Source organism: Syngnathus scovelli, chromosome 4 (assembly GCF_024217435.2).
Source record: "Syngnathus scovelli strain Florida chromosome 4, RoL_Ssco_1.2, whole genome shotgun sequence".
Classification (NCBI taxonomy): Eukaryota; Metazoa; Chordata; class Actinopteri; order Syngnathiformes; family Syngnathidae; genus Syngnathus; species Syngnathus scovelli.
In genome coordinates this window covers 10,639,055-10,662,943 of record NC_090850.1, presented here as the reverse complement: position 1 = coordinate 10,662,943, position 23,889 = coordinate 10,639,055, and the positions used below count along the sequence as shown (strand labels likewise).

The 23,889-nt window shown below is 40.4% G+C and overlaps 1 protein-coding gene and 17 non-coding genes across 21 annotated transcripts in view; 17 read left to right on the top strand and 1 right to left on the bottom strand.

Annotated features, from left to right (window-relative positions):
• The window catches only part of tspan4a (tetraspanin 4a), an 86,623-nt gene extending 69,844 nt beyond the window's left edge, over window positions 1-16,779 (bottom strand). The window contains exons 1-2 of one of the 4 annotated variants that reach the window (XM_049718138.1): window positions 16,662-16,779; window positions 256-335 (exon numbers count right to left, since the gene is read on the bottom strand). In XM_049718138.1, the coding sequence (XP_049574095.1) occupies window positions 256-318 (63 nt within the window). In that variant the 5' untranslated portion in view covers window positions 319-335; window positions 16,662-16,779. Of the gene's footprint in view, window positions 1-255; window positions 1,995-16,661 lie in introns of those variants that run through there. The other 3 variants (XM_049718140.2, XM_049718137.2, XM_049718136.2) reach the window with 3 other exon arrangements.
• A 2,683-nt stretch (window positions 16,780-19,462) lies between these two features.
• Window positions 19,463-19,534, top strand: trnac-gca (transfer RNA cysteine (anticodon GCA)). Its single transcript has one exon. It is a non-coding gene; the product is annotated as a tRNA-Cys (tRNA).
• Window positions 19,535-19,664: 130 nt separating this feature from the next.
• trnac-gca (transfer RNA cysteine (anticodon GCA)) lies at window positions 19,665-19,736 on the top strand. Its single transcript has one exon. It is a non-coding gene; the product is annotated as a tRNA-Cys (tRNA).
• A 130-nt stretch (window positions 19,737-19,866) lies between these two features.
• trnac-gca (transfer RNA cysteine (anticodon GCA)) lies at window positions 19,867-19,938 on the top strand. Its single transcript has one exon. It is a non-coding gene; the product is annotated as a tRNA-Cys (tRNA).
• Window positions 19,939-20,070: 132 nt separating this feature from the next.
• On the top strand, window positions 20,071-20,142 carry trnac-gca (transfer RNA cysteine (anticodon GCA)). The gene has a single exon. It is a non-coding gene; the product is annotated as a tRNA-Cys (tRNA).
• Window positions 20,143-20,274: 132 nt separating this feature from the next.
• Window positions 20,275-20,346, top strand: trnac-gca (transfer RNA cysteine (anticodon GCA)). Its single transcript has one exon. It is a non-coding gene; the product is annotated as a tRNA-Cys (tRNA).
• A 305-nt stretch (window positions 20,347-20,651) lies between these two features.
• trnac-gca (transfer RNA cysteine (anticodon GCA)) lies at window positions 20,652-20,723 on the top strand. The gene has a single exon. It is a non-coding gene; the product is annotated as a tRNA-Cys (tRNA).
• Window positions 20,724-20,850: 127 nt separating this feature from the next.
• trnac-gca (transfer RNA cysteine (anticodon GCA)) lies at window positions 20,851-20,922 on the top strand. The gene has a single exon. It is a non-coding gene; the product is annotated as a tRNA-Cys (tRNA).
• A 132-nt stretch (window positions 20,923-21,054) lies between these two features.
• Window positions 21,055-21,126, top strand: trnac-gca (transfer RNA cysteine (anticodon GCA)). Its single transcript has one exon. It is a non-coding gene; the product is annotated as a tRNA-Cys (tRNA).
• Window positions 21,127-21,430: 304 nt separating this feature from the next.
• trnac-gca (transfer RNA cysteine (anticodon GCA)) lies at window positions 21,431-21,502 on the top strand. Its single transcript has one exon. It is a non-coding gene; the product is annotated as a tRNA-Cys (tRNA).
• A 125-nt stretch (window positions 21,503-21,627) lies between these two features.
• On the top strand, window positions 21,628-21,699 carry trnac-gca (transfer RNA cysteine (anticodon GCA)). The gene has a single exon. It is a non-coding gene; the product is annotated as a tRNA-Cys (tRNA).
• A 130-nt stretch (window positions 21,700-21,829) lies between these two features.
• trnac-gca (transfer RNA cysteine (anticodon GCA)) lies at window positions 21,830-21,902 on the top strand. Its single transcript has one exon. It is a non-coding gene; the product is annotated as a tRNA-Cys (tRNA).
• A 492-nt stretch (window positions 21,903-22,394) lies between these two features.
• Window positions 22,395-22,466, top strand: trnac-gca (transfer RNA cysteine (anticodon GCA)). Its single transcript has one exon. It is a non-coding gene; the product is annotated as a tRNA-Cys (tRNA).
• Window positions 22,467-22,596: 130 nt separating this feature from the next.
• Window positions 22,597-22,668, top strand: trnac-gca (transfer RNA cysteine (anticodon GCA)). The gene has a single exon. It is a non-coding gene; the product is annotated as a tRNA-Cys (tRNA).
• A 485-nt stretch (window positions 22,669-23,153) lies between these two features.
• On the top strand, window positions 23,154-23,225 carry trnac-gca (transfer RNA cysteine (anticodon GCA)). The gene has a single exon. It is a non-coding gene; the product is annotated as a tRNA-Cys (tRNA).
• A 126-nt stretch (window positions 23,226-23,351) lies between these two features.
• trnac-gca (transfer RNA cysteine (anticodon GCA)) lies at window positions 23,352-23,423 on the top strand. Its single transcript has one exon. It is a non-coding gene; the product is annotated as a tRNA-Cys (tRNA).
• A 132-nt stretch (window positions 23,424-23,555) lies between these two features.
• trnac-gca (transfer RNA cysteine (anticodon GCA)) lies at window positions 23,556-23,627 on the top strand. The gene has a single exon. It is a non-coding gene; the product is annotated as a tRNA-Cys (tRNA).
• A 132-nt stretch (window positions 23,628-23,759) lies between these two features.
• trnac-gca (transfer RNA cysteine (anticodon GCA)) lies at window positions 23,760-23,831 on the top strand. Its single transcript has one exon. It is a non-coding gene; the product is annotated as a tRNA-Cys (tRNA).
• The last annotated feature ends 58 nt before the right edge of the window (window positions 23,832-23,889 follow it).

The following is a 23,889-nucleotide window of genomic DNA, read 5'->3' as shown; positions in this document are numbered from 1 at the left end:
TAATACGGTGAACAAGTCAGCGTACACCTACACTTTAAGTATGCTATAGTAAGAAGAATACGCTTGAATCACCCACACAGTGAGCATAGCGCATATCGAAATCCATGATCTGGACCACCTTCGCCCTCTCCTCTCACATCATTACCACATCACAAACAAGCAAAGCTGTATGAGAGTAAACAGAAGCAAGAAATCGAAAGCAAACAAGCTGAAAAATAGTTGGTAAGTCAGACAGTAAACAAAATGTTGTCTTACCCAGAACAGGAGGTTGAAGAAGACCATCCCATAACGCAGTGCCATCATACAACCTTCAGCCATCCTGCAGCGTCGTAGTTCTAGAAGGAATATGAAGGAGAGGTCCAGGTAAAACACCACATACTTCTTTCCTGGAGCACAGCGGCCTTTGGTTGTCTGTGGCCCCTTTGTGGTGGTGAAGCCGAACGCAAACGGTGGCCGCTTGTATTCAAACTCTCCACTGAATCGATGGAAGCCAGAGGTGAACGGCGGTGTGTCAGGCTTGCTGTCCAGAGACGGACTTCGCCGGTACGGCGTCTCATCGGTGCTCGAGCGTCTCATGATACAAGTTTTAAGCAGCAACTGCCTAACTCAGCACTGTGCAAAGTTCACAATGAGGGAGCCAAAGTCATTGAGGGGTGATGTTGAAAGTGCTTTCACCTATCCTCAGGTTACCTTTTAAATCCTGGAGCAACTGATACAATTATATCCAAAGAGTCATAGCTTGATAAGAATTAATCTGCTGGGGATAATACTCTGTCATTCACCTGATTCCTAAATCCTATAATGTCACTGCATACAGCAGGAGAGTTTGCATAATCCTGCCGCAACACCTGTGTAATTCTTGTGTGTTTAGAGCCTAATCCAAGCATACACATCTGACCATCCCTGATTCCCACCGCTCTAATCCTTCAAACGCAGGTGTCGTGCCCTGGCAGATAAGATGGCTAGCAGGTTCATCTCGAATCACTTTAATCAGGCAGATAATTGGAGAGCTTTGTCACCACCCGTTCCTTCATGCCCAGCTGCTTTGGGCTGTCAAAATGATCCAGAAATGTCCTGCCGGGTCTCATGAGAAGTTGCTGATCGGGCTCCTGCTGCAACTTCTTCAACATGCGCGCACGCTGTGTCTCAGAGCTCAGCAGCGTGCATGTGTGAGACGTGATTTTGCTGACATGCAGTGCGAAGAGAAGGTTGCGGGTGGGAGTATGAATGGAACATTAACAAGCACACATAGATGGATGATGTACATGAGCAAACTAATCGTTGTGGATTGAAATCCCTAATCTACTCTCCTCTGTTTTTACCTCTGCCCTAACTTGCCAATTCTACCCGAAAAGACTTTCACGGTAACTCCTCCTCTCTTCTCTGTCCACGCAAACGGCGTATCAAGTCGTCTTCTTCAACTCCCTCATATTCTCCCTCAGTGCTGACGATGCTTAATTAATTTCCAGACCCAAATTAGTAAGTGTCCCGTCCTCTGGTGCCTCCCTCCCGCGCCAGAGAGCGTTTGTCTCGTCCTCTCTAGGTGGGCATGGAGAACAAGACGTCCAGTGGGGTCATGGCTGAGCAGCTGAAAGGCAGTTGAAAGAGGGACAGTTTCTTCTCAGAAGCAAAAGAAAGACTGCAGTGTTTGAACGCCGGTCCGGTCTCTCTGCCTGAAGCTCCCGCCCTCTCTATTCACGAGCTTCTGTTCTCTTTCTCTCTTGCTCCCCCCTCCCTCCAACCTTTTCTCTTGTCCCCTCTCTCACAAGCTGAGATGCTCGGCGCTCGGCATGCGCAATCACTTTAACACCACGTCTCCTCGATAACTGTCCCGAAAACCTGCCCAAGCAAAAGGCAGGAGCAGACGTTCGTATTCCAGCCACTCCTTACTATCAAGCACAGCCAATCGCTGTCTTGCAGCACCAACATCCCTGGAGCACACGCCAATCATACCTGGCTGGGCATCTCTACTCAATTATACACGTGCATTCCAAGTACACATTCACGCACACCCAGAAACTGGTGTGCATGTTGTTGACATAGCACCCTTGAGAAAGCTGCTGCTCTTGCACTAGTGCTTCATCTTCTTCTGCGCTCTACTTCCTGTCTAAAACTCATTCCACATGCAGACGCTGTTGTTGCACACAAGCCCCACCACTCTGTGCATGCTCGACTTCAATCATGTTCCCTTCTCCCCATGGCCCGAGCTCATGCAGCATCCGGCGAGCTGCAACCGACACAGATTCGCACCACAAAGCGTGATTATGTCGACATAAATATAAAGTGGCCACTGCAGCTTGCATTCACACTAAAATAAACGTTTGCTCTACACAACTGTGTCGATTGCGTTACGGGTCTAAAGGGATGTTTCAAAGCTTCAGAATTAACTCATGACTGCATTAAAAATGTAATGGTTTTCTGTCATGCCTCATCTGTCGATTGAATGCGACTTGCACGTGTGACATTTGAACTAATGGTGTTTTCTCATGAAACATTCCTGAGCTCCGTGTAGACAGACGTCAGTGATAAAATGGTAATTAGCAATTAGACGGACTGGCCTTTTTACCGCATGAGGAATATTGATGGAAGCAGAGGACATTATTACATAGATGAACCTGATACTTTTTTTTTTTTGACATTTATGTTTCATGGCCATTAGGTAGCATTTTCTATTAAAATTATTTTTAACAAGCATTGAGGGACATCAAGGTGATGTTTTTAAAAACTTTTGTGGCATTGGGGCAGTCATCTGACTTATATTAACATAATATTTACTCCAAGACTGTGTGTGTGGAGTTTGTCTGAGTTCAGTTTCATAATATAAAGATAAATTACCTTGAAAAAAAATTAAGTGTTCCATATTTTAGTGCTTTTTTTTTGTTTGTTTCTACCATTGACTTCACTCAGTAATGGAATCAGAAAATATTGCAAGATACTGTGATACGGCTCCTTTACACATACACTTTTGGGAAATAAGGAAAGAAAAAATAGTTAATCTTTTATTTGATTGTACATTTGATGGATGGGCAGGCTCTCAGTGCCTATTTTTATACAAACAATTAATGAACCCCCTTTCAAAATGGTAAAATGTCCAGAGCTCAGTTGCAAACAGCTTGTAAACTGCAAAGACATTCCCAAACAGTTTTAATGATAGCAAACAGTTTTTCTTGTTGCCATTGAACAAGAAAAAGCGTGAGAGACCATTAAAATTGTTGCCAAACAACCATTTGTGACCCTGATGAAAAAAACAGCATTCACTATGCACACAAATCCCGTCATATTTTGATTTAAAAAACGCAATGGTGCATTCCCGAAAATACATTCAAGAAAAATAAGATTTTTTTTTCATTAACTGGAATATTCTTACACATAATACGAAGATACAGCCATACTTCAAATATTTATTCCCAATCTGTATTTGTAGTTGAGACTCTATGATAGAAATGTGACCCACTTATATGTTGATTAAGATACTAATTGCAATAATCTTCATTTTTATAAAGTATACAGGCTGGGCTCAACTAAACAGTAGGAAATTCATTAAGAATGAAACTGGATCATACTTTTCTGACTATGTTGTCATTCATTTTATTGCCAAATTGCCGAGCACGACGCCTCCGATGAGCTCTCTGCCTTCGATAAGCTCTCTCTCTCTCGCTCTCTCTCGCTCTCTTTCTCGCTCTCTCGCTGAGTGTGTGTGTGCGTGCGTGTGTGTGTGTCAACACATTGCATAATGAAATTCATCACTATGATCTTTCCCAGATAAAAGAACCTATTAACGTACTAGTGAATGCCTATGTCGGAGCAAGAGGCAAATGGGCAGCCCTCAGAAAGCTAAACAAAGTGCACCGTGTTGCTCTGTGGCCTCTGTGCAGTTGTAAAGGGCTATGGGGCTACCTCGCTTTTCCTTGTTTAAAGATAGAATACGGGGCTCTTGAGAATATCTCATTTAAATGACAAAACAGGCCAGGCAGAAAACTGTATACGCATTACGCCACCCCTAACGTTAAGCATACAGAATGAGCTTGAAGATGTGCTTTTTTTTATCTCTATAAATAAAAATTGCAGATGTAAGAGTGCTACTTTGAATCATTCACAGATGTTTGTCTGATACTTTTCATCACATGCAACTACAAAATAATTGCAAGATGATGCTATTTAAGCAAGATCTGTAGATATACATTGGTTGTTGTTATGCCACGTTTTCAGTTTTGTGCATGAGCTTCATTTGACGAGAAAGGGTTTGCATATAGATTCTTTTATAACAAGTCGGCTCATTCTAATTATTATTTTTTTATTATTCAGTCAAGTTAATTTTGTTCCAACCTAATTTTTCACTGTACTCAAAGATTGTCCAAGAATACATTGAAATGCATACACATGTTTCTTTAAGTCACAGAGAATGTAGTGATTCGCTTCCCCAATTTCTGTTCTGGCAGTCACTTCCCACACAGCAACAGTGTGAATGTGACCAATATTATATGACTGTGAGTGACTGGCATGCAGTCCAGGGTGCAAATTATCTTTTGCACAAAGTCAGCGGGGATGGACTCCAACTCCTAACAACCCTGCACAGGATAAGTGGTACAGAAAATGGATGGATGGCTGATTTCTATAACTGACCTTTCTAGTTAATTGTGTTGTTTCACTGCAGGCTTCTCTTAAAAAAGTAAATTTCACTCTTCACCATAGCATCTGATTAAATTATGTTGAAATGTGGAAACTGAGATAATCAAACTGGGTATATTTACATAAGAACTCGCAATATTACTAGGTGACCTCAAGAGTTCATCACTGATTTGAATCACACAAACATAAATTGGTTCTTTTGGTGTTTCAATCAGATACAGCTTGCGCCAGCACTTGAGATGAAAATATATTTTAATTTTCCCGAGATAATGTGCTCTCAGCAAATTCGCACAGTTGTTTTCCAAAGCTAAAATGCACTAATCAAAATATGACAGCATGATCATTTGTTTGGTTTAACTTTTGCTTTCAGAAATTTCAGAAACCCATTAGGTAAAAAAAATAGCACCATAATTAAAGACATCAGACACGTGAATATTATTCTTTGTGCATTCCTTTGACCAAAGTGAGAAAAGATTTCTTTTAAAACCATCTCCAAAACTGTCTGTCAAAAAAAAAAAAACATAAAAAACACCTTTGACGGCATTAACCACGGCGTACAGAAGGATGCATTCAATTATTAAACATGTCAAACATTTTTCTAGTCCATCAATGTAAGGGAGCGCTTGTGACATCTGTTAAACTGGCTAATTAATATCTTGTGACAAGTGAAAATGAAAATGATTCTTCATTGACACCCTTTCCTGGGCCGATCTTTAAATAACATATACGTACAGTAAATAGTCTACTCAACTGGGACAGTTTTTCAAATACCTCCCCATTTAGCTATCCATCACTTTTACGATGTTGGGTGCATTTCTACAGATTGCTGACATCCAGTAGAAGTGCTGATGATGGTACCATTAAGACATTTGAACATTCTGGATATTCATAATTTATTTGTCAATCAATTATTCAGTTTTCACATTCAATGCAACACTATTTGGGGGAAGAATTTTGGCGTGCCTTTCAAGACAAGCTTCTGTTCATTGTGCTACATTTAAAGAAGACTTTCCACAAGATGTTAGATGAAAAGGACCAGTTCCACAACAGTGTTTATAATGGGCTCTCGAATTTTCCCGCACCAAACTGATCCAACCGTGCCGCTATTGACGACGCTTTGTTCACTAGGGAGCATGGCCGTCGTGCTTTCAACCTATAGATCATTTGAATTGGGCCCATCTATGTGAATTATGGTAGCGTCAAGACATCCAATCTGTTCACACGATAAAACTATTACTTTCACTCTGGAGTGGCTTCCTCATTAGTCGTCTTCGTGAGAGCTAATTACGAAACACAGATGATCGCGCAGATGCGAGGAATTTAACAATCCAACCTTATCGTGTGGTATTTTTACCCTCCTTATAAACTGATAAGAAGATTGCAACTGTGTCAGGGGAAGTCTGTTCCAGTGATCTACAGCTATGAATATCTTTCATCAGTTTATCTTTCCACTCACATGTCTCCTCTCGATGAGGTGCGAGTATCTCGATGACAGACTGATGATCTGTGCTCCATATCTGTTGTATGAGCACCTGACAATGCAGATTCATTTGTGTTCCATCTATTTTCATTCTGTGGCTAATCCCTGCTAGAAGGGGCAGGGGGGTGCCAGTCAAACTCTGCCCAAGAAAACACAAATATGTTCTCCGTCTATGTGTGTATTTATAGATATGAAAGGAATAATACTCCCCTATAGCTAAAAAGCAGGGAGATGCAGTACAGTATATGGAATAATAGAACAAACGTGCATTGCGTGCATGTAAAAACAGTGACAGGGACTCATATGCATGATGGACAACTCCGACTGGTTTATAAAGGAGACGAGTATTTGACAGGTCAGACACAGAACTCTCATTGCAGATGACTTTAACTCAATCCGCATTTACTGAAATGATCCAACCAATGCAGTTTCCTCGATGAAACCGACTGGTGTGTGGTGAGAGAATACAAGTGTTTGTGGAGACGATATATCTAGTGGAGTTGAGTGAAAAGCAAATTGGATTGCCACATTGAAATTCATTCCCTGCCACGCAGAACAGTTGGAAATTTGATTTACGCAGCCAAAGTCAGACACATATCAAATGAATGTCTTAAATGTGATTTGTGAAAATCAATTTCCATGTGGTTCCAGACTGGAAAGTATCAAATGTTTGCAACAGAACTTAAGTAAACTCTGACTGCCAATTGAGTCACACTGTTCCATTGTTATGTAAAATGTAGTCTGCACTTTGTTTGAAATTTAACACATATAGGTCTTAAGGGGAAAAAAAATGAACGTTTTCTGGTTTTCTTTCCTGGTGAAGTTCACAAATTATGCAAAAGAAATATTGTTGTCATCCTGATCATTTTGTTCAGTAAAATCTTTAAGCCAATATAACTGTTTATTCACTATAAATTAGATTCACTGTTGAGGAAAAGAAAGTAAAACCGCATATGCTTAGTGTTTTGGAACACAATTAAATTCAACTAAACTTTCATTTCTGACTTTAAAGGGTGTGAAATCACAGTGCATGAGATAAGTTCTATCATATAGGATTCCCAGTGTTTTTCTTCAAGATTAAGAGATAAATAGTTATTGCTGTCAGCTTCGACCAGTCCCATCAACACAATGTAAAGCTATCAGTGAAATCCCAGAGGAACTAATATATTCAATGGAGTGTTCTCATACTGTAAGGTCCTGTGTGTGGGATTTATCTACAGTAGAAGACAGAGCACTGGGCATAACAAACAGCACATCTCTGAGGAGCACGTGAAATGACTTACTTTACGCCAAGTCAGATGATTCAATTTATGATACCAACAGTGTTGGAAGAATACTTTGGAAATGTAACAGTAACAAAATAGCAGCAGAACGAGAAAGTACTAGTTTAATTGCTTTCCCAAAAAAATGTAACCAATTACTTTTGATCAAATTAATTGTGAATAAATGCTCTAGAGTGTTAACTGTTTTCATAGTTTAAGATCATATAGTGTTCAAATGTTTCAGCAATACCTAAGACCACACAAAGAAAAAATGATGAACGAGATCGACCTTAATTCATGACAGTGTTCTGGCATCATATTAAACTGGAGCTGACATTGTCATCATCATTTCAAGACACACGGAAGGTTGGCTCCTTACGCCCCATTTTAGCACGTACGTGTGTGACCTCTCTTAAACTTGAAAAGATTCAAATGAAAACGTGGGTGTCAGGTGGTTTGAGGTTCAATAGTTGAAAAAACAACCTTCCAACAGATGATGGAAACAAACAAAAAAGCTGTTGAGTGAAATCTAAAAACATGAATTATAAGCACCAGAATATTTTGTCGAATATCAAAAGGGTTCTTGTTCTGACAGAAAATAATAGGTTTGACAACTGACTGAAAACTATTATCAAGCTAAAGTATATATCATTTGAATTCTGTAAATTGTTGCTTCACCAAAGCATGTAATCCCTGAATGCTGAGAGCTCACTATCAGATTTGGTGACAATGAACAGAGAACAAATCTGCCTCCATTGTGGAGTCATGCCAAATACGTTTGTAACAAGGCACTGACCCACAACATGAATACGGTCGACTCTTACATGAAGAACCTGCCTATAAGAAGAAGCTATAGAAACATGGTGAGATCCACCAAATACCTCCAAAACAAACCTGCAAACCTGCGTGAAATATGGTACAATAAAGTCACATGACTGAACCACTACCATGACATCCCAAGCGCCATAACTACATTGTGGACATTTATGTTTCCTTCCATTTCTCCATTTCAGTTCCATATGGTATGTTACTCCGATATTATGGTGTGTTTTGTTTCGACTCCACTAATTACAGTGCTCTGGTTGATTGAGAACAGTCACATCTATCTTTAAATGAAATGTCAAAACTTTACACCATTTGCGCATCTTATTTATGGATAAAGTTAATGCAAAGCATTTACTACTGTACCAAGTTTCTCATAATTGTTTAATCAATTAGAAAATTAGAAGCTATTGTGCTGGTATGAAAGCTTTATCTTTCCAATTTGATTTGTACCATTGCAAACTGTAAGAGGAAATTTTTACTGGGTGGAGCAGCAAAAGATAGTGAAGGGGATTCAAAAGGCAAACAATGTCATGAAAAAGAAGCATTATCAAATAAAGCACATGAGAAGGAGGAAACAATCTCTAGAGCATTAGCTGAAGCGGAAACAAGGATGTACATTTACGCTTTGTGTCAATTGCACACAAAATACTGCACAAACCCTTTGTGATGCTGAAAGTGTGAGGGCTGCTACACTTTCTTGCAAAGTTAAAATTGAGTACGCCCTGCCAAAAGCCCACTCTGGTACTTTGTGCAAATGCAATTAAGATATAAATATGATATTTTATGATGTAAATTAATTGGAAAATGAAAACTGACTGAGTTTAATTTGGTTTTATGTGTAATATTTTAGACCACACATACATTACGTGCTCACAGGGATGTTTTTTCCAAACGTATTACATCACTTTCAGCTATTGAACATAAATATTTGGAATTCCTATCTGCAGCCTATTGTATTGTGCTGTCACAAGTAACTAGAGGCAGTCAACAGCCGTCACCATGTTACAGAAAGTAGAAAAATGGATGTTGTTCTTTGAAATGCACAGCATGTGTCTCGGTCCAATTATTCACAACACTGTCGGTTGAAAATTTGTTATTTGTTGATAAAAAAATATATAATTTTTTATCTGAATGTGACGTCTGTAGAAGGCTGCTCGCTTTTGACAAAAAGATGGGTAGATTTTAGTGACTGTGAACGGAGATGATGATGGTGATGATTGAATGATTATATTTATTTACACTCAAAAACTAATTATCGTTTTCATCAGATACCATAGATGATCAAAATAATTCGGCACGACCTGCTTTGCACCTCATTTTGAGAATATTGGCGTATTAGACAAGCATGTCACTGAACATCTGCAGCACGTGTTCAACATTAGGTTTGTCAAGGTTAACTCGTGGGCTTTTTTTTTTTTTAACCTTACCTTCGAAGGGATTTATCGACATAATCCACCTCTAAGTAACACCACTATTAGGCCATGATTATAGAAACCATCATCCATCAGCATTGCATCCATCCATCCATTATCTGAACAGCTTATCCTGGAGCCTATCCCTGCTGACTGTGAGCAGTAGGCGGGGGACACCCTAAATGTGTGTGTAATTACAGATACGACAGGTGTTTTGGAGCCAACTGGCATCTGTATCTCATTCAAAAAGAATTACGAAAACATGCCTGTTTAACCTCTTGAACCGCACTACACTACCAGATCGTCAGCACTCTTTGTCAAGTTACTAGTTGCATCCAGGCATTAAGAAAGTTCTAGTTTGTATTTACCAGTGGTGGGCCGTCAGGGCCTGCAAGGCCTTCTCTGCTGGCCTAAAAATATCTGAATCACAGATTGATGTTAATTATATTTTGTCTATGAATAAATTTAATACGTATTCATGGACAAAATGTATTTAAAATTTATTTAATATGTATTAAATAATTCCAAATGGTCTGTCTTGCTTCCTTTCATTGCGATAGTTAGTGAGGGTTGGATTGATTCAGCCGGAGCACTAATGAAGGCCTAGATGTGAAATGCACGGCCCGCTACCCTGCCCTGTTCTCCATTCTGCTTACTCCTCATTTCTTGGACACCTGGACGCTGCATTCATTTTCTTGCAACCCTCTCAAACAAGGAAAATTTCCCTCCAGCAACCACAATACCCACGTTACAAAATAATATAACTACATCGTAATCTGCCGTTCGTCTCTTATATCTGTTGTTGGACACTCCTCATAAACGGAACCCAAACAAAATTTATGGTTGGTAGATTATTCTCTTTTTGTAATAATGCTTCCTGCTAATAAATGTTACACTGTTAGAACACCTGTTTGTGTCCCTTGTAAACGGTGCTACATTTGTAAATAATCTGCATTTGAGGAATGAGCAGCAGAGCTGAATATGTGGGTTGGCCCATGAAAAAAAAAAAAGAAGCAAAATCATCTCTGCCAATGGCAGACAGCTTATTTTGCTGTTGCCATTGACGATTGTTGCGCTTCTGGTATCTGAAAATATTATGGTCACTGATGAGTCCAGATTCTGCCTAGAGCAGTTGGGTCATCGGGTCAAAATGTGGAGACGGCGCTGAGAACACCATACTGATTGATGAGTTGATGGAGTAAAATCTTTTGGAGGAGGCAGTGGGGCAGCTTCTCCCACACTGGTTAAATGAGGCTTGTCTTCATTGGAAGCGATTTCAATGCAGAGATATTAAGATGAAATATCAGGGACTGAACTCTATCCTCCAAGATGACAACATTTGATGAATAAACTGTTACCTTCTCAATACATATGTCTTCTTTATTCAAACTTAAATCATCCAATCCACCAAAGAAGAGTCAATGACAACAACAAAATGAATGTTCAACAATGGCAGAAAAAAAGAGGCACATTTTCCATGGACAAAACTCAGCTCTACTGCTCCTCACAAAAAAGCATGAACCTTACAACCAGGGCACCATTTATAATTGTAATAAACAATATGCATTATAAGCTTTCTGCAAACTGTGTCTTGTGTGGTAAACTGTGAGTGAAAATATATTTTTTTTATGAAAGCCTACTGAAAACGTTGAATTGTGAATGGAATTAATCAAAGGCACTGTAAATGGTTGCTCATGTGCACTGACTCCACTTGACGTGTGATTGTATAGTTTCCAATACAGTCGAACAGTTGTCCAAACACATTAGCTAAAAAAATAGTTTTTTATTGAGATGCACAGGTTGGTGAAAAATGTCTCTGATTAACTATAATGCACACAACCGTTCAAAAACTGGCAAACTGGGATGTGTGGACTTTTTTTTATCCATTACAGTTGTTAAATTACGTTGATGACGAGTGTCACAGATCACATTGACATGGCAGCACATTGAGGCTGATATTTCAATACACTGGCATTTAAATCTTGAAATAATGCATATACGTAGCTACTTCCTGGATTTTTATTTTTCGCAGGTGGTTCTGGAATGCATCTCCCGCAAAAAAAGTGCAAGCACTGTCGCCTGCAATAATAAGCAGCAAACATACTGTAGCTCATCTTGATGAATAATTCATTATGAAGTTAGCTGGTTATGTATCATAGAATAACCATTATTCTAAATGGATTATCTTGTTTTGACATTATACATTTTTTGTGGAAGTCAGAAAGTCAACAACAAACATATGGGGAAGCAGTTTTTACAGACGCTCTTCTGTCAACTCAGAAACGTCAAAAAGCAAAAGTGGTGCTATCAGCAATACACTTAAGGCTTCTTTGCAAACCAGACGAGGAAAATAGGCATCTGTAGAGTATTGCTCGTGACTTTCACCATTTTTGTCTCCATGGCAACTAATCTGAAGGTGCCTTGTTAACTTCACGATTGATGATATGACAATTGTATAGAATGGCACAGTAAGAATGTTAATCATAGCACTCACCACAATTTAAAAACCGTTTGAACAATTGTCCTTGGTCACGTGTGTTTCTGCATAACAATATTAAAATGAGAACATTTTTATCCCCAATCAAATGTCTGTCTGTCTTTCTGTCTGTAACGTAACGTAACGTAACGTAACATAACGTAACGTAACGTAACGTAACGTACATATGTATGTATGTAGTATGTATGTATGTATGTATGTACATTTGTATCGTAATTTCTGGACTATAAACCGCACCTGTAGGTTTAATAAAATGCAAATACATTTTCGAATAATATTTTGTTATGAATTGGACCGGTGAGCATCACGCTTTCATCGTGGAAACGTTTATCAAGAACGAATCTGTAACTGCAACGAGCGTTCGGTTTGCACTTCAGACTTGGGAGACATGATCCCGTACCTGCTTGAAACTCAATCTTGTTAAGGGTTACTAACTTCTGAGCCAGTGGATCAGCATTGAAACGAAAATCAACCGGCCAACCTCGCACCGCCAGAACTCCAGAAAATATGGTAGCGGTAAGAGCTTAAGTTCAACAGTCTCCACGGCGTTCGGCAAAATACAACCTGGCGTGGTTAACAGTGCACTGCAGGGCACATTTCCATTTTCTTATTTGCCCTTAGAGTGCAACAAGAATAAAACTAGTACAAAAACTGACAATATTTTTTAAATGCAAATGTTTTCATTCTTGTTAGTGTGATTTTCTAAGATTGCCTTTCAAAATATTCCAGTGTGTTTGGTTGTGAATATAGGCGCTTAATTCCAGCAATCTGTTAATCTATGTTATGTTACTCAGTGGAGCATAATTTATATTTTATATATCTAAACAGTGAGATTACGTACAAAATTAAACTGAAAGTTCCACAGGCCTTTTCAGTTTGCAGGCAACATCAGAATCATAGCACAAAACAGCCGCAGCTGCACCGAATGTATAAATAAGTGAGGCACAGGCCAAAAAAATCAATCCTGAATTAATCCAATTTAATCAGATCAGAGAAACAGTGAAGATTAAACAATTGAATCAAAATTAGATCAACAACCACACACGCATCTGCAAGCAAGATGTTATTTCATCCACAAATTACTCAGCATAAAACACAACATAGAGCTTTGCAGTAGATTCATAGCTGCACTCGAACATGTATGTATGTGAATATACTACACATTCGAATGCAGTTATGAATCTACTGTAAACCTTCATGTGTGTATATATATATATATATATATATATATATATATATATATATATATATATATATATATATATATATATATATATATATATATATATATATATATATATATATATATATATATATTTCTAACCCTTTTGAATCTAGAAGACAATTTAGGGAACAACCCTAATTATCAAATGTCACAAATACATAGTAAAACACAAATGTACACAAGGTGCTTGGATTTTTGGAGCTTTGCAAACAAATTAGAGGGAACAGTATGCTTTTTTTATCTTAAATGGAAATTGAAGGTTATGTATAGGTTAGACAGCTCCTGCATCACCCAAGAAAACTAAAAATAACAAGCTGTGTAAAATCACTGTTGCTACTTTCACTACACACAGAGAACACATTCTGACAAATATTTCAATAGACCATATAATTGTGGGCTTCATTTAGGAAAGCTTTTTGATAGCTGTGATGATCTGAAAATATGAGAATGTGAGGAGGGTAGTGAACATTAAGCAAAGAAGGGGAAAAACATGCTCTTTTTTTGTCATTTTTAAACTGGGTGTGATAGTGGGAGTCAGTGGCTTTGAAAGACTGTGGTTACATACCGTGGTTTTCATTCTAAGCAGTTCTCATCGAGGAGCCAAAATAGACCTTTCAAAATGTACAAGGCCAAGCTAGTGCTTTACATCTTGAAAGGTCTGGTCGAACAATAAAACATGAAACAATAATATGATTTGTCCTTGTTTATTTGTCAGGGTAGCTCAAAAATAAATCCTTTGTGCAACTTTCCATTTTTTTTTTGTAACATCATAAAACACGTAAGATTTTGTTTTTGCCAATTGAAACTGTCTGCTCTGCCTGGATAATGGCTAATGACGGTGCTACTATATTTGCTGTGTTTCAGAATAAAATAAATTGGAAAACTATTATGTGGTTTGTACGACGAAAGTACACAGTAAAATTCAGGGTCAATCAACCCACTAGTGCACGCACAACACAAATACACCATTAGGGGGCAGTATACTTAACCACTGACGAAGCCATTTACAGTAGAGCTAGTGTTTCGGGCACATATGTGGAGTGGTACCACACCCAGAGAAGCCCACAAGTGAACCACAGAAGTGCACTTGGGCAAACACCACCAACTAGCTGTGACTCTTCAAGAAAACACCCCACACCTCTCTACTGAACTATATTTTCCACCGTGTCCTTGTGAATAGCATGAGGCCTTACGGAATGTTACCCACAGACAACACACGTAAAGAATGTTGTAATAGTATTATTCTTGACTACAGTGTGCAGACTGATTTAAACAACAGCGGGTTATGATGGCCAACTGCCATGAGCCATCACTTCATTTCAGCCACACTGAAGTTGATAACTATGGGAGGACACGGGAAAAGGAAGCTGCCTCCTTTTTCGTAACTGTCTCCATGCACATCCTGGAAAGTGTCAAGCCGAGCTAGTGATTTTATGAGTGGTCGTTTGGTTCCATAAAGAGCACAAGCTAAGTAGCTCTTATAGGAAATGAAGCAGTCATTTAGTTCGAGCTGTGTCCAAAACATGAACAAATAATGCCAATAATGCTTTACACGTATTATGCCTCATGAAAAAGAAAATAAAGTCAATGATATGGAAACCAAGTTCTCATATAAAGTGGCGTACAAAGCTCTGGACAGAAATAATGGGCCTTGTGATACAGTAAAGTGCATATACGTTTGTATATGCTCCAATGTAGTAATCCTTTATTGACAGCCCCATACAAAACAAGAACACAAAAGAAAAACAACACTGTACATAGTACGAAGATTTATGCAATTTGTGTAAATGCTTAAACTTAAATCTATAACAGCCTCATCCACTTATTTAAGGTAACTACCATATTCGCTGCCATTCCATTGATGCAATTTAATTATTAGGTGCTAAATATTCTCCTAATGGTAGCTACCAAAATAACCAACAAAGGTTTTTTTGTCATTTTAAGTGTGATGAATTCACTTGTAAATGTGCATGCTTCAGAGATGTCTTGTGCTTTTTTGCCCCTCATTTTCCCAACATGCTTTGGCCAAAATACTGCAAGAATCTAGAATTGCAACATGCAGTACTTATCATCGCCTATGAACCACTCTTTTGAAATCAAACCGTTGTATCAGCTTATGTAAATGAGCTACAGCTCACCGTTATTCTTTATATTGCCATGACGACCAGAGTCAAAGCTGTTTCAAGCCTCAAAAAAAGAATTTTACTTTTGAAGGAATAAACCAGTGTGAAGTCTGCCTGACCACACATAAACAAACTAAAAGCATTGATTAAATCTTCAACCTACCAGAAGCCTTAAAATGTAAGTGAGTGCTACAAATATATTAGGTTCTTTTTGGGCTCATGCCAGCAAGGCCGTGCCCCACCGGATTCAGCTGATGGTGCAGTTTTCCTTTCTTTGCATATCCAAGGTATTTTATATTCAATATAGAATGGTGGCAAAATTGTTGGCCTTTGACAATGACAGATTTTTTTTGCTCCGTGTGCGCGCGCGCGTGAGGGGTGCGTGCGCGTGTGCGTGCGTGCGCACCTGACGGACTGAAGTGTTTACCTAAAGGTAACGTGACCAGGAAGCAATGAAATTCAGTTAATATGATCTTCATAATAATCATTAGAAATACATATTGTATAGAAATCAATGCAAGTTAAAATGGAAGTGTAAATGTATTTGCCTTGGTAAAGTAATAAGTGCCAGATCTTAGAACTTACTTTTAAACATGGCTTATTGCCTTCACTGCACCAACATAAAGACGCATTGTGAGGTGGTGAATTTAACTGAAATACATATTTTAGAAGTCCTGGGACAAGCAAAGTTCCTTTGTGCCATTCTGAAAAGAGAAAGTAAAGGCAGGGAATACTCCCCGGAATGGTTGGTATTTTGAAATGTTGGACTTATCCACAAGTTTATTTCTGGCTTACATCGCGGTCTAGACTATCAAGAGCTCACAATGTCCACCATCATAATGTGTTTACAAAAGGAGACGTGAAAACGTGGCTAGTGAAAGCATGTAAAAAAAAATAAAAAATAAAAAAAACATTGCGACTGTGAACATTAAACTTCATTATGTAAAGCAGGAGAAACATTCATTCAAGAAATCCACTTCAATGTGAAGAGTGAAATGGTACAGATACGCACCCTAACTAAACATTTGCACACAAGCAATTCCCTTCACCAAACAGTTAAACAAGTTGTCTGACACCAGAACACCCACATGGTAAAACTTGACCAAAAGAGAAATTCAAAAACCGGTGCATTCTGAATTATAGAATAAATGCGCGTTTCCTATTAATAGTAATAATTTTGAATAGACCCCCAAAAAAAAAAAACTCACCCTTATTTATGGCTCTTTTTCTCTATACCGGCTGCTCTCTCTTTCCTGCAGTGTGGCAAAACTTCCCAAGCTTTTTCCTTTCCAAAGAGCCTCTCTCTCCCTCCTGCCACATGGGGGCACATGTGACTGACATTCGACCTGTAAAAACAAATGCTGACATCTAGTGGCAAAAGAAATCTGTAGCATTTTAAAGCGCTATAAAAATCGTCCTTTGCGATGATGGTTTGGAAAATGAAATTCACTTAAAGTGTGAAACATAAAAGTAGGGAAGGACGGTCAGGCGTAATATTGGGCAAGTTTTTTCTTCCAAGTTGTAATACTGTATATTTCATATTATATTATGAGTTACTTGCAGTTTTCCCCCAATATTAGTAATATTATAATACTAACTATGCACAGTGATAATTTATTTATATTCAAATTACTTTTAATATATTAATGAAGTTGAAATGAGAAATTTGCAATCATGGATGGTACAATTAGCTTGTATTGAGGATTTGTTTATGGTGGACGGTATAATTTTAAACATTACTCCACGGTGTGCCTTTGAATATTGTTTGCATCAATACCAAGGGTATATTGAGTATATTACAGTTTTATTAAATCAGTCACTTTCCCCAACAATAGCAAAACAAAAAGTGCATTTGTACTCAGAACCTCTCAGCTGAAGCAGGCACACCAGCAATTTAGCATACAATACATTTGGGTTTTACATTCAGTTGGGGTCATCAGGTTCGATGTACATTATTACAGTATGTTATATACTTATTGACAACAATGTTTTTTTTTTTTAACCTAGCAGTGATTGACAATCTTGCGTGGGTGGTATTTTCTTGCATTGTTCAGGGATTTAGTTATTTTTCAAGCCCCCAAACCAGTTACAACAGTGGACAGAGGCATCATAATTTTGAATTGCTCATCCATCTCGGGGTTATTCTGAGGTTACCTCAATCTCACAAACACAATATATTGGCACCGGGAATGCTTGGAGGGAATCGTTATATCTGGCCCAAACATCCACTTGGACTGCAGATTTACAGATAACATTTTGGTGGTCAGAATTACGGGTTACCTTCAGCGTCGCAAAATATGTTTTTGGCCATATACTAAAAATCAGAAAGATTTCACATTACTATTGCGACTGCCATGATATGATGGCATTTCATTATATCTTTGGTTGTGATTGACAAATTAAGACCTGGAATACAATGGTGAACCATTAATGTCTGAATGAATAAGGAACATAATCGTCTCAGAGTTTAAATTCATCCATCCATCCATCCATTTTCTGAACCGCTTAGTCCCCACGGGGGTCGCGGGCGTGCTGGAGCCTATCCCAGCCGTCATCGGGCAGTAGGCGGGGGACACCCTGAACTGGTTGCCAGCCAATCGCAGGGCACACAGAGACAGACAACCAATCGCACTCACACTCACACCTAGGGACAATTTGGAGTCTTCAATCGGCCTACCAAGCATGTTTTTGGAATGTGGGAGGAAACCGGAGTGCCCGGAGAAAACCCACGCGGGCCCGGGGAGAACATGCAAACTCCACACAGGGAGGGCCGGAGGTGGAATCGAACCCGCACCCTCCTAACTGCGAGGCGGACGTGCTACCCAGTGCGCCACCGTGCGCCTTAGAGTTTGAATTCCCATAAGAAAAGTCGGACTTATATGTTACAATTATTTTTTACCATTTTACCATTTGGAATTAAATACTTCCTGAGTGTTGAAATGAATAACATTACCATTTTGGAATAAACCCGATTCCGTGTGAGTGCTATTGCACGAGATTTGTCTTGTTCCTACTTATTTGTTTCTCTTAGGATACGACAACCAGAAATTGTACTCATCACAATCATTTGAACAATTGTTTTACTAGCTGCATTTCCCCTCTGTGGAACATATATAAAAAAAAACATTCCTCATTTCGGAAAGGTCAATGGACAGCTTGACTGTGACACCATAATATGGTGCCAAACATTCTCATTATTTGCACTCATCCATGTTCTACACCACTTATTTTGTTCATGGTGAAATATTACGACACTTATTTGTCATCACTCACAGGGCTGACACAGAGAACATGCATGAAGGGTTTCTTTCCAATCCTCTGTTGAACTGTTTTTGGACTGCGAACTAAAAGGAAGGCAAATATCAAACACATGGGAAACAGAAAGGATCTGAACCAAGATTCAAACACAAACTTTTAATGAGCCTTTATCAGCTAAATTTGCACACTCTTTGGTTTGTCCTGCCATCTAATGCAGAAGAGTCTGCGGAGACAACTCAGGTGGAGATGGTTGAGCTGTCGGACGTGTCTGCCATCCAGGTCTCGCTAGCGTAAACAACCGCTGCGTGGTAGACCCTCAGCTTGGTGGACAGACTGAGTCCCCTTCACTCCCACACGTTCAGTCTCCCGAAAGCAGCACTGGCTTGAGTGATCCTGAGCTCAGTGGTAGAGTATTTGACTGCAGATCAAGAAGTCCCCAGTTGAAATCTGGGTGCTCCCTTGCGGATTCGTTGTACATCAAGGTCCTTTGCACTTTATCGGGTGGCTTTTGCAGCAGAGCCTGAGGTACCAAGTCTGTGGTTCTAAGTCACTTGTTTATTTTTGGTAAATTAAGCAAGGGTATATAGCTCAGTGATAGAGCACTTGACTACCCAGTTCAATTCTAAGTGCCCACTTATTGGCTCATTCTAGACACAAGTTTTCTTCTACAGCAGAGCCCGAGGCACCCATTAGCCATGGCTCTTATTTTAAGTCATTTTTTTTGTCCGACAGGAATTTTCGCTCAAAGGCAGGGGGTATAGCTCAGTGGTAGAGCATTTGACTGCAGATCAAGAGGTCCCCAGTTCAAATCTGGGTGCCCCCTACCAGTCTCTTTTTCCATCGAGGTCTTTGCCCCTCATTGGGTGTCTTTTACAGCAGAGCCTCAGGTACAGTTTGGGCTTCATTTTTTAGTAAATCAAGCCAGGCTATATAGATCCATGTCGAAGAACACAGGGGGTATAGCTCAGTGGTAGAGTATTTGACTGCAGATCAAGAGGTCCCCAGTTCAAATCTGGGTGCCCCCTACCAGTCTCTTTTTCCATCGAGGTCTTTGCCCCTCATTGGGTGTCTTTTACAGCAGAGCCTCAGGTACAGTTTGGGGTTCATTTTTTAGTAAATCAAGCCAGGCTATATAGATCCATGTCGAAGAACACAGGGGGTATAGCTCAGTGGTAGAGTATTTGACTGCAGATCAAGAGGTCCCCAGTTCAAATCTGGGTGCCCCCTACCAGTCTCTTTTTCCATCGAGGTCTTTGCCCCTCATTGGGTGTCTTTTACAGCAGAGCCTGAGGTAGAAAGTTTGGGGTTCATTTTTTAGTAAATCAAGCCAGGCTATATAGCTCCGTGTCGAACAACACAGGGGGTATAGCTCAGTGGTAGAGCATTTGACTGCAGATCAAGAGGTCCCCAGTTCAACTCTGGGTACCCCCTTGCAGACTCTTTGTTCATCGAGGTCTTTGCTCCTCATTGGGTGACTTTTACAGCAGAGCCTGAGGTACAAAGTTTGCGGTTCATTTTTTAGTAAATCAAGCCAGGTTATATAGGTCCGTGTCGAAGAACACAGGGGGTATAGCTCAGTGGTAGAGCATTTGACTGCAGATCAAGAGGTCCCCAGTTCAACTCTGGTTACCCCCTTGCAGACTCTTTGTTCATCGAGGTCTTTGCTCTTCATTGGGTGACTTCTACAGCAGAGCCTGAGGTACCAAATCTGTGATTCTAAGTCACTTGTTTATTTTTTTAGTAAATCAAGCTAGGGTATATAGCTCAGTGATAGAACACTTGACTGCCCAGTTCATTTCTATGTGCCCACTTGTTGGCTCAATCTAGACACAAGTCTGTTGCCTCAAGAGGGGCTTCTTTTACAGCACAGGTACCCATTAGAAGTGGCTGAGTTTAAGTCTTTTTTTTTTTTGCCTGTTAGGAAGTTGAAACCGAAGTCAGGGGGTATAGCTCAGTGGTAGAGCATTTGACTGCAGATCAAGAGGTCCCCAGTTCAAATCTGGGTGCCCCCTACGAGACTCTTTTGTAGACCCAGTTCCTTTGCCCCCCACAGGGCAATTTTACAGCAGAGCCACAAGTACCGCGTCTCTGGTGCTAAGTCACATTTTATTTTTCAGGAGATCAAAGCTTCTGAAGTCAGGGGGTATAGCTCAGTGGTAGAGCATTTGACTGCAGATCAAGAGGTCCCCAGTTCAAATCTGGGTGCTCCCTACCAGTCTCTTTTTCCATCAAGGTCTTTGCCCCTCATTGGGTGTCTTTTACAGCAGAGCCTGAGGTACAAAGTTTGGGCTTCATTTTTTAGTAAATTAAGCCAGGCTATATAGCACCGTGTTGAAGAACACATGGGGTGTAGCCCAGTGGTAGAGCATTTGACTGCAGATCAAGAGGTCCCCAGTTCAACTCTGGGTACCCCCTTGCAGACTCTTTGTTCATCGAGGTCTTTGCTCCTCATTGGGTGACTTTTACAGCTGAGCCTGAGGTACCAAATCTGTGGTTCTAAGTCACTTATTTTTTAGTAAATCAAGCCAGGGTATATAGCTCAGTGATAGAACACTTGACTGCCCAGTTCATTTCTATGTGCCCACTTATTGGCTTAATCTAGACACAAGTCTGTTGCCTCAAGAGGGGCTTCTTCTACAGCACAGGTACCCATTAGAAGTGGCTCTGAGTTTAAGGCTTTTTTTTTTTTTTGCCTGTTAGGAAGTTGCAACCAAAGTCAGTGGGTATATCTCAGTGGTAGAGCATTTGACTGCAGATTAAGAGGTCCCCAGTTCAAATCTGGGTGCCCCCTTCCAGACTCTTTTGTAGACCCAGGTCCTTTGCCCCCCACAGGGCTATTTTACAGCAGAGCCACAAGTACCGCGTCTCTGGTTCTAAGTCATTTTTTATTTTTCAGGAAATCAATGCTATGAAGCAGGGGGTATAGCTCAGTGGTAGAGCATTTGACTGCAGATCAAGAGGTCCCCAGTTCAAATCTGGGTGCCCCCTACCGTAGTCCTTTTCCATCGAGGTCTTTGCCCCTCTTTGGGTGTCTTTTACAGCAGAGCCTGAGGTACAAATTTTGGGCATTTTTTTAGTAAATCAAGCCAGGCTATATAGCTCTGTGGTGAAGAACACAGGGGGTATAGCTCAGTGGTAGAGCATTAAGACTGCAGATCAAGAAGTCCCCAGTTCAACTCTGGGTACCCCCTTGTTAATCGAGGTCTTTGCTCCTCATTGGGTGACTTTTACAGCAGAGCCTGAGGTACCAAATCTGTGGTTCTAAGTCACTTGTTTATTTTTTAGTAAATCAAGCCAGGGTATATAGCTCCGTGATAGAACACTTGACTGCCCAGTTCATTTCTATGTGCCCACTTATTGGCTCAATCTAGACACAAGTCTGTTGCCTCAAGAGGGGCTTCTTCTACAGCACAAGTACCCATTAGAAGTGGCTCAGAGTTTAAGTCATTTTTTTTTTTGCCTGTTAGGAAGTTGCAACCAAAGTCAGTGGGTATATCTCAGTGGTAGAGCATTTGACTGCAGATGAAGAGGTCTCCAGTTCCAATCTGGGTGCCCCCTTCCAGACCTTTTTGTAGACCCAGGTCCTTTGCCCCCCACAGGGCTATTTTACAGCAGAGCCACAAGTACCGCGTCTCTGGTTCTAAGTCATTTTTTATTTTTCAGGAAATCAAAGCTTGAAGCCAGGCGGTATAGCTCAGTGGTAGAGCATTTGACTGCAGATCAAGAGGTCCCCAGTTCAAATCTGGGTGCCCCCTACCGGACTCTTTTTCCATCGAGGTCTTTTCCCCTCTTTGGGTGTCTTTTACAGCAGAGCCTGAGGTACGGGCAGGCGTTCATTTTTTTGTAAATCAAGCCAGGCTATATAGCTCCATGACAAAGAGCACAGGGGGTATAGCTCAGTGGTAGAGCATTTGACTGCAGATCAAGAGGTCCCAAGTTCAACTCTGGGTACCCCCTTGCAGATTCTTTATTCATCGAGGTCTTTGCTCCTCATTGGGTGACTTTTACAGCAGAGCCTGAGGTACCAAGTCTGTGGTTCTAAGTCACTTGTTTATTTTTTGGTAAATCAAGCCAGGGTATATAGCTCAGTGATAGAGCACTCGACTTCCCAGTTCAATTCTAAGTGCCCACTTATTGGCTCATTCTAGACACAAGTCTTCTTCTACAGCAGAGCCTGAGTCACCCATTAGCCGTGGCTGATTTTAAGTCTTTTTTTTTTTGTCTGACAGAAAATTTCTTTCAAAGTCAGTATAACTCAGTGGTAAAGCATTTGACTGCAGATCAAGAGGTCCCCAGTTAGAATCTGGTTGCCCCCTTCCAGACTTTTTTGTAGACCCAGGTCCTTTGCCCCCCACAGGGCTATTTTACAGCAGAGCCACAAGTACCGCGTCTCTGGTTCTAAGTCACTTTTTATTTTTCAGGAAATCAAAGCTATGAAGCCAGGGGGTATAACTCAGTGGTAGAGCATTTGACTGCAGATCAAGAGGTCCCCAGTTCAAATCTGTGTGCCCCCTACCAGACTCTTTTGTAGACCCAGTTCCTTTGCCCCCCACAGGGCAATTTTACAGCAGAGCCACAAGTACCGCGTCTCTGGTTCTAAGTCACTTTTTATTTTTCAGGATATCAAAGCTATGACGTCAGGGGGTATAGCTCAGTGGTAGAGCATTTGACTGCAGATCAAGAGGTCCCCAGTTCAAATCTGGGTGCCCCCTACCAGTCTCCTTTTCCATCGAGGTCTTTGCCCCTCATTGGGTGTCTTTTACAGCAGAGCCTCAGGTACAAAGTTTGGGGTTCATTTTTTAGTAAATCAAGCCAGGCTATATAGCTCCATGTCGAAGAACACAGGGGGTATAGCTCAGTGGTAGAGCATTTGACTGCAGATCAAGAGGTCCCCAGTTCAAATCTGGATGCCCCCTACCAGTCTCTTTTTCCATCGAGGTCTTTGACCCTCATTGGGTGTCTTTTACAGCAGAGCCTGAGGTACAAAGTTTGGGGTTCATTTTTTAGTAAATCAAGCCAGGCTATATAGCTCCGTGTTGCACAACACAGGGGGTATAGCTCAGTGGTAGAGCATTTGACTGCAGATCAAGAGGTCCCCAGTTCAACTCTGGGTACTCCCTTGCAGACTCTTTGTTCATTGAGGTCTTTGCTCCTCATTGGGTGACTTTTACAGCAGAG